Source organism: Temnothorax nylanderi, unplaced genomic scaffold (assembly GCF_030848795.1).
Source record: "Temnothorax nylanderi isolate EJ_2023f unplaced genomic scaffold, tnyl_v1.0 TNYL_tig0317_pilon, whole genome shotgun sequence".
In the NCBI taxonomy this organism is placed as follows: Eukaryota; Metazoa; Arthropoda; class Insecta; order Hymenoptera; family Formicidae; genus Temnothorax; species Temnothorax nylanderi.
The window spans coordinates 18,059-32,552 of record NW_027249379.1 but is presented as its reverse complement, the minus strand read 5'-3'; the positions used below and the strand labels follow the sequence as shown (position 1 = coordinate 32,552).

The window sequence follows — 14,494 nt, the reverse complement described above, 5'->3', positions numbered from 1 at the left end:
AATTTACCGAAATTTCTATAACTCCAGAACTAATCAACCAAATCTTAACGAATTATATATGAAATAGGGATAGAAAAGACTGAAGAATATAATAGAATTAATAAAAATTGTTAATAATAAAGGGGTTACCGATTTCTGTTAAAAAAAACAACCAAGTTTACTGAAATTTCTATAACTCAAGAACTGATTAACCGAATTTTAAAAAATTATAAATGAAATAGGGGTAGAAAAGACTGAAGAATATAATAGAATTAATAAAAAATGTTAATAATAAAGGGGTTACCGATTTCTGTTTTAAAAAAACAGCCTACCGAAATTTCTATAACTCAAGAACTGATTAACCAAATTTTAAAGAATTATATATGAAATAGGGGTAGAAAAGACTGAAGAATATAATAGAATTAATAAAAATTGTTAATAATAAAAGGGTTACCGATTTCTGTTAAAAACAACAGCCAAGTTTACTGAAATTTCTATAACTCAAGAACTGATTAACTAAATTTTAAAGAATCATATATGAAATAAAAGTAGAAAAAATTGAAGAATATAATAGAATTAATAAAAGGGTGCAAGTAGAAACTTGCACATTGCTTTCTCATAGTTTTTAAATGTGCAAGTAGAAACCTGCACATTGCTTCTTTAGAGTTTTTAAGTGTGCAAGAATGATATGATATACGATATACGATATGCGATAATGCAATGTATAAAATATATTTAGATGCTTATGGCACTTAACTATAGTATAAAAATATGTTTTCTCTTATTTTTCTCAGCATAAATCCCATCATAAATAGCGATAATTCTTTCCTAAGATACTATAAACTTGAGTTTATAATTATAGCCATGATTATCGCTCAGTTTATAAACGCAAGCGATGTTAGTAAAACTTTTAGTCGAAGGAATTTCAAACAAAACGATACGTACTTCTAATTTCGCGGAATGGTATACATATATATTACATTGTACATTAAAGAGACGCGTCCAAATAGTACCTTACAATTAGTAAAAACTAAGAACATACATTACATATCGAAAAAATACAGCTGTAGAATAGCTATAGATCACGTATAGAAATTTTCCGTTTATTGTTGTTTCCTTGAACACGTCAATTTCGAGCACCATACTTCGATACCGTTACCGGATATCGCGAGGATGCCATTCAGGTAGTCCATCTGCAACATAATACACACGAACAATTACATATAATATCTATAACAAAATTCACGATATTGCAAGATAAGACTTGTAAGAATGTTGTCAATTTTAAGGATTTTACTTACATTTGGAAGACAACGATAAAATCTGATTTCAAAGTTTAAATGTAAGTAAAAATTTAATTATCAAACTGTGTTTTTTATTTTACACTTTGATGTTTAACGAATTTTTTCTTCAAAGTCAATGATACAATATTTTCAACAAATCTTATACGTGCGATACTCACGTCGAAGATACCAATCTTTGAACGTAAAGTAGCGATGGACTTTGGCGGATCCGTAAGGCTCGAAATTCTGACAGTGTCGTCCTTGGAACTTGTTATCAGGCATTCGTGCGTCACACACATCCCCGTTATATCCTGCGTATGCTTGGTGGAATAAGATTTCACTAGCTCGAAATCGTCCTTTGGATTTAGCACGTGCAACTTCGAGAAGTTCCAACTTCGAAATGTGTCCCATGTTCTGGTTCCAACGAAAACCAAATCCCGTCGCATATTTATACACGTGGGGTGCGCTTCACCTGGAAACTAAAAAGTACACCTTCGACATCGTGTCTCGTTTCTCGATGTTAAAATTTGACATTACTGTAATAGACTTAATGATCCGTCCGGCTCTTTGATCCCAAACGGATACCGTGTCCTCGCTGGCGGACAAGATGTATTCCGTGTTCATGGCCAGCATATTCACGTCTCTAGTGTGAGGTCGGTAATGCCTGATCGGGTTATTTCTCGATCTCGAGTCGAACACGTATATAGTCCCGCAGGATAAGCCGGTCCAGGCAAAGAGGTCCCTCCCCGGACCCGGACACGATGACAATACAGATGACCATAATGACGAGTATAATCTGTCGCTCCTCGGTCTGTGAAAATAAACCTGCACTTTTTGAATTTTATATTTTCATCTATTGTGCTACATATTGTTCAAAATTTATTATTAATTTATTATGTCATTTTGAGTTTTTTTTACTCTGCCGTATTAAACTACAATTGTGCTAATTTTTGCCGTAAATACGATAGCAATATTTTATATTGTATTAAAAAAAAAATTTTATAGTACCGCACTAGTTTCCGATTGAGCTAAATTTTTTTTAAATAAAAGAATACTAACTGGTTTAGTAAAAAAATACTGTGCCATGTTGTACCGTTCAAAAGACATCGATATATCTATCCATTTAGTAGAAAAAAATAACAATATATAAACAAATATTGTTATCACGCAACTTATCGTATTTCTACTATATTGTACTAATAACAGAGAACACAATAAAAAAAAAACAATAGCCATAACTCAAGGAATTGATAAAAAGTCAATTATTACATATGGGAATAGGTAAAACATAAATTTAATATTTTATATTTTTTTAAAGTTGTGTCGGGTTGTGTCCGACTTTTTTTAATGACAAAAAACCACACCAATTATTGGATTTTAAAATACGACGACTGTTAGGAACTTAGGTTTTAGGAATAGAAAAATTCGAAATTCCATCCCATCTGAACCATGGTAGATAATCACGTTTTGTAAATTGTGTTGAGTTGTGCTAAACAAAACAACCGAGCGACAATCGAAACAAGTACGGAAGAATCAATGGGACTGAAAAAATTCAGCAAAAGGGGGGAGGATAAAAAAATTTGGCAGCACAACTTTTAATAATTTGAAAATGTCAATTTTTTATGTTCATCTACTTTTCGAATTTTTTCAGTAAATAGATAGATATATCGATGTTTTTTCAATGGTACAACGTGGCATGAAGTTAGTATCTTTTTACTAAAAAAAAATTTGAGTTTAATCGAGAAATAGTATACTAACAAAACTTTGTTTTTTTTTTAACTTTGAATACGGTTCAAAATATTATTTTCATATTTGCGGCAAAAATTAGCACAATTGTAGTTCAAGACTTGAATACTTGAATACGGTACGGTTAAAAGAAAACTCACAATTCAACAAATACGGAGTTATCTTCACAGAGGTAACGCTCCTGAAATATTTGACATTGATACAAAAAAAAACGAGTAAAATAGTTAATATGCAGTGAATTAGGTTTGACGAATAAACTTTGGAATCGCGTTTTCAAATTATCTGTTTCAACAAGCAAGACACAAAACGCACTATTTGCATTCGAATAACTTGGTAGGAAACGATTATTTCTCCCATAAACATGCAGGAAGCACTTTCCTCACTCAATCTTCTTATCGCGGAGCGGCCGAAAGGAACAGTTCTGCTATTACGTACAAATTGTAAGTTCTCTGATGGACAAGACCGGTGTTAGTGAGCATCCACGACTTAACGTTCGGATCCATGCTGCAGCTGTAGATCGTGTTGTCTATCGCCGTCAGATCCGTGATACCTGAGCTATGTGCGTATTTGCGGCCGGAATTCTCGATTTCATGAGATAATTTCTTGCCTGAGGGAAGTTCCTTGTAAAGTAAGTGTAAATCTGACGTATAAACTACATGAGAGATTCCATTCTGAAAGCGGGAATAATTATCATTATATTGTTTTCTACTAAGAGAGTAGGGCCACCTGACATAATATGCTACCTACTACATGCATCAGTGACACAGCACCTATAATGGGACCATGTGTTTTCTTGATGAACAATCTCTTCTTTCTAGACTCTTGCTGTTTCCACAGTGCTGTTTGTTGCTTGATTGCAACGTATGACAACATCCAACACAGTTTGTCGGGTCTCGCTGTAATTGATACGTGATTTCTTACATTAAAAAATATGAAAACTTATTCATACCATAATACTGATGGTGAATACAAAAAAATCATACACATATAACTTGAATTAAGTACAAATAAACTACAAACAGATTCTGGATCGAATGTCTACATAGAGAGAAAAAAAATTTTAATAAAGTCTAAATCCATTTACTTAAATTTTTTTTTTATTGAAGTAAATATTCATGCTAGTTAAATCAAAATATTTAGGCATTTGACACCTGACCGACCACTGACGAACATGTGTCGTTCGAGAAGCGTTTCCGCGAGCGAAGGGCATCCATTCTTATCGTATTGTGAAGACGGAGTAGGGACGGATTCCTTCTCATCATGATTCTGCGAGGGCTCGAAGGATTACCAGACGCGATATACCTGCGAGCGGCAAACTGACTTTACGAAGGCTCGAAGTAATACCAGACGCGATATGTCTACGAGCTGCGATCTGACTGAGGCGATGTGCGTAGGATGTGAGCGTATGTAAGCGAATGCGTTTTAATCGTTGTAATGTAACAGGCGATCTAATTTATAAGCGAATGATTCTTTATTGTATAAGGGGGTATATTATTTTAAATTAACGACTACACTGAAGAAGGCCACAGTTATGGCCGAAACGTTTGTTATTGTCAAGTCATTGTTATGATTTTAAATACATGTCAGCATTAACAACCTGCTAGTTCGCAAGCCCTTTTGTCTTGTTATTATCAAAATATTTAATTCTAAATAAAAATGTATAATTCTAAATAAATATGTTTATTATATTGCGTAAATAAGCTGTTAAGAACCACATAATAAATATTCTTTTTAATAACAATATTTTCTTTTCAGTGTATTCAAGTTCTTACTTTATGCACATCCGATTGTTGCAATAAACAGAGTTGTACAAGCTTTCTCGATGCGACTTTTTATAAATAAAAAAAGATAGAAATTAAGAAATATATAATGTTTTGTAAAACACGCTTATCTTTTTTAAGACGAAAAAGAACTAAAATACTGCGAAATATGAAATCTAACGCGATGTATGCAACTAATGTGCAATCTGCAAATGCTTGCGGAAGCTCGAACAGCGCTATGGCGTAAAATGGCATACAGAGTGTTTTATTTATTCACAAAAATAATTGGTCGTGCAAGGCGTAAGGTGTTATTAATTTGAACTAACCGGGAGGCAAAAGCGGATAGCTAGCATCTGGCCATATATGGTTAATTCGTGCTTTCCACAGTGAGTTTGCATTTTTTAAAATCAGGTAGAACCGTGTGCACACTAAGCTCAAACCGTGTACCAACGTCGACCCATCTAGAAAGGAACAAATATGCAGGAATATCTGAAATACAGCAGAATAAAAAAATTAAACGCACAACCAAACAAACGCTCCGGAAGAGATGGAGACAGAACGAAAGAGAGAGTCGACCGTCGCTGGATCATCACCCTTCACTCCTTCGACAAGCGATTCTTACTACAGAACTTTTCGGAATAGATTCTGATCGAAATTGTTTAGTTCTTTTTTAGATTTTTATTGTGCTTTTTTCTAGAAAAAAAAACAAAATAATCCTGATTGAAATCCATTCTTAAAAGTTCCATAATGCGTGACTAACGGATGCAATAATAGCGACGATTTAAAAAAGGAATTTCGTGCACGTGTACGCAGGCATGCGTTACACGGGTTTTTCATTTTTTCTTATACGAACCTCCACCGGGAGACGCTGCAGTGGTGACAGTTGTGCATTTTCCTCGCCATCGTAGGCGCAGCTTACATTCTCGTTATCCATTTTATCTCGCGGCGAATCTGAATAGTTTTATTCGATCTGTTCGAGACTGACTCGGTGGCTCAACGAAGGCGACTGAGGATGATGTAATTGGTGTAAACACAGAAGAGAGAGAGAATTTCCGTATATCCGGTGCTTAAGAAAACTGAAAGAAAAATACGGTGTCGAGATTTTTATAGCGACAAATAAGAAGATTACTACTATGGCTGGATTCGAAGAGCGCACTATTAGCGCTGTTGCATCATTCTATCTTTATCGCTCATCAGGTGTAAACAAGGATAAAATAAGCAAATAGCGCTAATAGCGCGCTCCCCGAATCCAGCCCATATGTTGCCAAAACAAAGGATATACAATTTTGTCGAGTTATTGGTTTGAACGAAAGAAAGTCGATGAACGGGAAGAACGCCTTCGAGTAGTCACTGCAGCTACAGCCATTATTCGGGAAGATATTCGCTCACAAATCAACGACACGTCTGCATATCCTTCAAGCGAAGATTTTTTGACGGATGTAAAAGACTACATACCGAAATCCCTCAATATTTTTCTGGAAAACGTTATAGCTAAAGGAAGAGAATACCCATCGCAGCAGCTCGAACAAAAATGCATTTCAATAGCGCACGCTATTATGTTGGCGACTATTAGGCCAAGCTTTTTCTTGTTACCACGTATGCGGAAATTCTGCTCTTATAGAATAGTTGCAAGTTGATTAACTAAAAGCCATGCGATCAACTTGCAACTTTTCTGTAAGAGAAGAATTTGCGCATACCTTTCTCTTGCGAATAAATTCAAGAATCCAGCCCCTGTTGTAGCTTGCCGAAATGTTGCGGTTTCAATCAACAGGCAATGTTTTTCAAACGTTTTTTAATATGTGTTTGTAACTGATTTTCAAATATTTTTCAAACGTTTAAAAAACATTGTCTGCTAATTAGGATAATAATGGGATTAGAGAATATGGTATCAACAGAGAATAAGTTATAAGATAAAAAAAAACTTTTATAAATTACAATTATTGTGTTTATATTGGTTTGCTTTAAATCCAGTGGTACAAAAAGAAGATAAGTAAACTTCTGATAAAATTAACGAAATGCGCAACACTTGCGCAGTAATCGAATACATAAAAACAAATATTAATCGCTAGCGACAAAAAGATCTGACTAAAAAAATTGATGCAATTGCACAAAATATTAATCACCATAAAAACCAAGAATACAATTTGCTCGCTCAAAAGAATAAAAATGGAGAAATTTTTTATATACTTAATCAAACTGAACCCTTATGGAAAAATACACTCAACTTTTGGTATTAACCGTTAAAAAAACACCATAAAAAAACCCTTAAAGTTTGGTGTGATTTCGGACCAATTGAAGGTTAACCATCATTTGAAGGTTAATCTTCAATTGGCGGTCCGAAATCACACCCAACTTTAAGGGTTTGTCTTCGGATGATGGTTAATCTTCAAGTGATAGTTAACCTTCAATTAATGGTTAATCCTCAAAAATGACGGTATAAACCCTAAAAATATGAACCCTCAAATGAAAGTAACAAATATGGCGTCCCAATGAGAATCTCTTAAGGAGGGTGGTTAGTCAAATCAATTTGATAAGAATTAGTTTAATGGAGAATATTCGTCTATGGGAATCTGTCGTCCATATATGTCAAAGTTGAAGACAATCGTCTGCATGGTTGTCGAGTACACGGGCGACACAGCAAAAATTTACATATTTATTGTAGGAAAAACTTTCTCGAAGACTGAAATGATTCGTCTTTATAGTTATCAAGAAATTGTAAAAATAAAACAGGACCACATTTATTATTTCCACATTTCAATGTGGATAATAACGTATTTGGGTTTCAATTGTACAAACAACTATTTTTAAACCTTAAGAAACAGCAATTAAATGCATTCCACATATTTATTTGCTAAAATTCGTTTATTTTACGCAACGAAAATCTAACCTATATGCTTTCCCCCTGCCGCGCCGCCTGCCCCGCACCGAGAACTAACCAACCTCCTTAAGGGGATGCTGGAGCCGCAGGCGAACTCGATCAGCGTCGATAAAGAAGTGCTCACCGACTATATCTGTCCTTGTATAGACAAGCGCAAGGATAGCACCTAACCTTGCATCTTCCACTGGTCTAAGTAATATCTTTTTTTTTAGGCTTCAAATCTTACTTCTAATTGCACGATATTATTCCTGACAGTTTTTTGTAGAGGGCTGCATCACTATTTTCTATAGAAAAACTGCAGAATTTTTGTATAAAGCAAATATTGTCGTCAGGTGAAGACAATATTTATAAAAATAAAATTTTTTTTTAGTTTATCAGAAAAAATCATGTACAGCCCTCTACATTTTTGTGCGTACTTTAATCGTGTAAAAGGATTTTCCATTCTGTTCAGCCAATTCAAAGATATTGCTTAGACCGATTATGCCTTGTCGCTGTCACTCCAGGATCCCCTTAAGGACTCCGCTCGCTGAACCGGACTCCTCGCCTCGATCCTCCCTCTCGGACGCTAGCTGCCACAGCTCTCCCTTTCCTGGCGGTGAGCTCTCCCTGGTGATCCGACTCTCGCTCGGTTAGTCTCCAGAACACGCGCCGCAACGATCAATCCGTCAAGAAAGAAATAACGGACTCGACACGTTCGAAGAAACGCAAGCAAGTGCGGCCATGACACCTAACGAGTGAGGAAGGAGCCGGGGGCTCTTTGAGAGTGGCGACTCGCGCGTCGCGCCATCTAATGTGAAACAATCGGGCGTTGTAAAACGCGAAAAGAATTTGAGCGCAATATCTGAACAAATTATTTAATTTTTAATAAGTCCAATTATTAATATTTATTTTCATAATTAACTTATTTTTTATTTTGATAAATATAAATACAAATATCTTATTGTATTAATATTTAATATTAATAATTTAATTATTAGTTGCTTAATTTAACTTCTTGTTTAATAAATGAGCGGATGTAGTACTGAAAATGTACCTATTATATAATATTTTAATTTTCAAAATTGTCAAATTACAAACAGGAATTTTGTTGTGACTTTTACAGTTATAAAGTAACTATTTAATGGAAATGGAAACCTAAAAAAATTAATATTGTAACGCAATTATTATAATGCTCAAATTATAAAATATTTACATTATCCATGTCTGCCAATACAATATAATTTTTTATTCATATTGTGATGCAGCAGATTGATAATAAGCACACTTGACTTATATGAATTAGTTTAATTGAGCAAAATACACAGAGAGAAAGATGCTTTTAACGTGCGTAACGTACAAAGGTACAGCCGAATCTAAGAGGTTAGATAGGTGCGGCGCGTAACATAACGAACGACTGGTAAAGACCCTAGAGGTAATAATTCCAATCGGTAAAGTAGTCGGTAAAGAAGAGGGCTAGAGTCACACAAGCGCGCGCTTAAAACAATGTATCATAAGGATCATTAAAGAAACATTAAAAGAATAAAGCGATAAACTAAATACTATTACAATATATTGCATTCTATATAATGGCAATGTTATTATATATTTGACAGGCAAATCAAAATAGCTTTGAATCGATATCGAAATGATGAAATATCGATGTCTTAACAGAAAATACATAATTTGCCTGTTTTTTGACACATATATATTTAAAATGATTAAAAACCCACATAGCATGCATATCAAAAAGACGTCCAGAAGATATCCCGAAGATATCCTATCTCCTAAATATATCTTCGGGATATCTTCTGGACATCTTTTTGATATGCATGCTATGTGGGAAGCCAATGACCTACATAACTAAAACTGAAATTATAAAATATATGTACGATGTAGACAGTATAAAATAATTAACATAATTAAACATGCAGATTTGTGGTTGATAATGACAAAATTCAATAATAAACCTATAACCTAACAGACTACAACGCAAGACTAACATAACTCGCAGATTTATTAAAATCTTATAAATCACAATTTTTGATTAAATATGAATATATGATGGGTCAATGGAAACACTTTCAATTAAATAAAAATTTAATTTGGGTGTTAATTAAAATTTTATTTGTTTCAAATACAAATAAAATTTGAACTCAGGTTGGTTAGATGCTTATTAAATATTAATATAATCCATATATGCGCCTGGACAAGTTAAATCCAATAGCAAGATCTTATTTAAATTTAATTTCGATCCATATTTGGAACATATTTAAATTTAATTACTTTTATATTCAATATTTGGTTTTTATTTGAGTTTAATTTCGTTCATAAAAATGACTAATATAAACCATATTTAAAACATATTTAACTCTTTTCCGCGGGGAATCTCCTTTGTATTATTGTAATCGCCCGTATTACTTATGAGTGGATTCTCATGGTCGTGATTGTATGTTTTAAGAATCATACTTCTGATAATTTCACTTATATACTCAGTCTGCGTTTGGGTGTGCAACTCAGTGACACGTAGTTTAGGAAGGTTTAGGATGATTCGAAGAAATTTATTTTGCATTGTCTGAATACGTTTAAAGTAAGATTTATGAGCTGCGGCCCATACCGGAGCCGCATAAAGTAGCACCGATCTTGCACAAGTTTTGTACAGCAATAGTTTATATTCGGTTTTAAGTTTACTCGCTATGTTTATAACAGGATATAACTTTCGGAGCGCTCCTTGGATTTTATTGACTCTGTCTTCTATAGCCGGTTTCCATTTTGAGCTAGCGTCGATGTTTACGCCGAGATATTTTACGAACCTTGTAGCCTGACATGTTTATAGATGGAGGTTTAGGAAATTTTTTTCGCGTGATAATTATAGCCTCTGTTTTTTCGTTGTTGATAACCATCTTCCAATTTTTGAAAAATTGGACGATAGCATCAACGTGCTTTTGCAGCCTGCTGACGAGTAAAGCCGGGCTCCACGAGGAGGTGTACACAGCAGTATCATCAGCATAGACCGCGAGCTCCGTCTTAGGATCTTTGGGGATATCATTTATGAAGATATTAAATAAAATGGGCCCCAAGATAGAACCCTGAGGAACTCTAGAGATAGCGTCATAAATGGATGAAGTTTCGTCTTCAAAACTTACAACAAATTTACGATTCATTAAGTAAGAGCGGATAATTTTAATTAGAAATTCTGGCATGCTAAGAGTGTTCATTCAATTTGTATAGTAAGGCCTTGTGCCAGACTGAATCAAAGGCTTTTTGAATGTCTAGTAAAGTCATGGCTGAACTTCTTTTTTTGTTTATCTCCATGGCGAAAAATTCAGTAACTCTGAGCAATTGTTGCACGGTTGAGTGGCGAGCCCTAAAGCCAAACTGCTCGTTGATAATTATATTGTTTTCAGATAAGAAGGCATGAATCTGCGTAAGTAAGACCCTTTCACATACTTTGCTTAATGTGCTTAAAAGACTAATGGGTCTGTAGTTAGCCGGAGAGGTTTGTGGCTTGCCCGGTTTCGGAAACGCAAGTATTTTTGCTGTCTTTCAACACGAAGGGAAGTAATATAAACGAAAAAGTTTAAAATTATGTAATAAATCTGAACTACAACCTTAAGTGAAGAATTTTTTAACATTGCAGTAGTAATTTTATCTAAGCCAGGAGCCTTATTATTGTTTGGAAATGATTTAATGATGTCAAAAATTAAGCGAGGGGTTATGAATTTTAAGTCACAATGAGGTGTCTTTTGATCTAATATTTCAATATAATGATTTACTGCATTTTCATATGGAGAAGTTAGACCGTCCGCTTCTTGATATACTTTTTAGAAATTCCTTGCCAATAATTCAACTTTATCTTTTGGGTCATAAGCAAACGAGTTATTTCCAAGATCGAAAGGTGGAGCAGGAGTTTTATTTCTCTGCAGCGACTTCCAGAGTCCCCAGATACTGTTATCATTGATTTTGATTCTTTTTAGTCGATCAGACCATTTTTTGTTTTCGGCTTCATTTAACTTATTTCGTATCATATTAATTATTAAGAATGTTACGGTATAGCTTATATTTGTCAGTACCAAGATGTTGGAATTTTCTACGATATAGTTACGCAGTTTGATAAGCTTGTTAATTTCAGAAGCAACTATAAGGTCTGAAATTACATGGTTAAAGTTGTGACTTAGTATCTCGGTGGACTCCCCCAAGGCCCCGCAGAGAAACCGCTGCAACTCATGTATGCAGGAATCTAGCGATTCCTGATTTTGCAGACTATGTTTAATTCTCCATTTACTTGTAGCAGTATTAAAACCTTCCCAGTTGACCTTATGAAATTGTTTTAGATTTCTCTTAATTTTTGATTTTTCAAGGTTTAATAGAATGGGAAGGTAATTGGAAGAAAGCTCGTTTGCTGTCACACACGTAAAGTCACAGTTCAGATCCCTAGCAAGAAACAAGTCAATATTGGAAGGCCGTCTACGGGGTGCCTTATGTGAATACGTGGAGCTATGCATAATATTAAGATTGTTTTTATTTGCATAGTTTAACAGTTTAATGCCTCTATTATCGTTATAAAAGTTATTCCAAACACGATGCTTGGCATTAAAGTCTCCGCCAATTAATATTTTATCATGCGAGTTATTTTTAAAAATTTCATTAAATTTGTCGAGTTTGAATTTGACGTTGGGAGAGATATACGTAACCCCTAGAGTCATATTTACTCCAGACAGTAGTTTTATCATCAATATTTCACACCCATCAATATCCGGGATAGGAAGCATGTGGTAGCGCAGGGCCCTATTAATTATAATCGCAACACCGCCTGCCTTGACACGAGCAGCATCCAAGCGAATAACCGGACAAATCAAAACCGGAAAAATTTACTTTGGTGTCAGGATGTAACCACGTTTCTGTAATAAGAGCGATGTTGATATTATTAGAGCAAATAAAATGGTGTAATTCTATTTCTTTATTATCAATGCTAGTGGCATTCCACAAGCAGATCTTTAGAGGAGAGGTAGAAGGGAACATTTTAATTTATAAGATCAGCTGCCTCGACGAACATCTGTAGCTTACTGAGACCATCTGTACACGTAGCAAGTTTTTTATTAAGGTCTCTTATGATATTGAACATTGATTTTATTTTAACTAGTTTACTCAGCTTTTTGATTTCTAGGATTAATCCGTTAAAATCTGCCATGTCCCCTGAGTTCGCAAAGTCACTCATATTGTTATTGCTACTTTGTTCGTTAGACCTTTTCAAGGCCTCAGCATAGGTTCTAGGAGGCGAATAGTAAACATGTTTGTTCCTTGGGGCAACTGATCCGTCAGACAAAGGGAAATCATAACTAGCAAAATTTGCATATGACTTATGTCGTGTGTTGGAAATTTCAGCAAAGTTTACCATGCAAGTTTTTATTAATATCATGCAGAGCCGAGCGAGTCGGGCGAGTAGCAGTCGTCCGTTTTTCTAAAAACTTTAAATATGATTGGCACTTTGAGTAGCTGGCAGGGTGTTCTCCCGAGCAGTTACAACATTTTGCCGGTGTATTTAGATCTTTTGTACAGTCCGACGTGAGATGATTTTCTGCACATTTGACACATCTGGGCTTTTTGAAACAGTTAATGGAGGTGTGGCCGAACGCTTGACAACGGTAGCATTGTAAAATGATTTTTCTATTAATATATTTGTTCCAATAAATTCTTGAGTAGACTAAGTAGCGGATTCTTCTTAGTTGTGTGAGAGAAAATTTGGCACTCAGATTGATTTTGTATGTAGCATAAGTACTTTTTTCATCATTGAGCTGAACGCATGAATTGATCTCTATACCGAGTTTCTTTAATTCATTGGAGATAGTAAGGTTTGGTATGTTTGGAAGACCTTTTAATGTGGCTGTAAGAGTCTTATCCTCTGGAACAGAATAGGTATGAAACGCGAACTGCTTGTCTATTGCAAATTTTTTAAAGCTGATATAGTCATTTATCTTGAAAAATTGAATTTTAATTTGGTTGCCAAGAAACTTAAGATGGAAATTTTCACCTACACTTTGTTTCAACTGATTCGCGAATTCTGTATAGTCATTGATTCTGGATGCAAAATATATTGGAGGAGGTTTTCTATTAGGCTTATGTTCCACCGAATTTGCTACCGATGCCGCGTCACGATCCGCTGACCCACACTCTTTACTCACATGCTTATTATTTGAAAGAACTACGTGATCCTCATCTTCTCTCTCAAGAATTTCTACCGTCTCGGCTAGGCATTGAAAACGATTAGAAGTACTAAACTGACCTTGTAATGGAGAGTCGAATTCAACACGTGGTAATTTGTCCTGACCGGATAGGCCGGGTACGTCCTCGTCGGCCTGTCGCTTCAGCGGCAGCCTGGCAGGTTTCTTACCCTTCGATTTGGAAGGGTGTCCAGATACCTGTTTTTCAGGAGACACCGCGCTGGGCTCGCCATCCAGCCGTCCGTCCTCCCGATGGCACCGGTGTTAGCCCTTGTTGGCATAGTACACATGAATTCAGATATCGCTGAATCACAGGAGAGCTTGGAATCTTGGATTATGCGAAATACTGAGTATGCTCCACCGCGGCTCTCTTCTTCACGTCCATGATTTTGCTTCGCCGGAGGCCTGCTTATATTAGCCCCCAACTGAAATTTACTTACGAGTTAGACTTACCATTATGCGCCGCCTAGCGTCTTTGTTGCAAGCACGGAAAGATGCGCTACCATGCATCTTTCTTAATTAAAAATATTTCATAATATTTCAAAAATATTTGAAAAAATATTACAGAACCAATAATAAATTAAAAATATTTTTTAAATATTTTAGAACGAGATTATAAAACAATAAATATATAGATTTGAATTAATATTT

General features: G+C 35.1%; 1 protein-coding gene across 1 annotated transcript; it reads right to left on the bottom strand.

Annotated features, from left to right (window-relative positions):
• Positions 1-1,082: 1,082 nt before the first annotated feature.
• Positions 1,083-5,702, bottom strand: LOC139781123 (F-box/WD repeat-containing protein 9-like). The gene is made up of 7 exons (XM_071719946.1): positions 5,622-5,702; positions 5,095-5,257; positions 3,759-3,904; positions 3,444-3,679; positions 1,800-2,058; positions 1,442-1,741; positions 1,083-1,172 (listed from the first exon to the last, which is right to left on the bottom strand). Exons 1-7 carry the CDS (start codon positions 5,700-5,702, stop codon positions 1,083-1,085), a joined length of 1,275 nt encoding a protein of 424 aa, XP_071576047.1.
• Between the last annotated feature and the right edge of the window lie 8,792 nt (positions 5,703-14,494).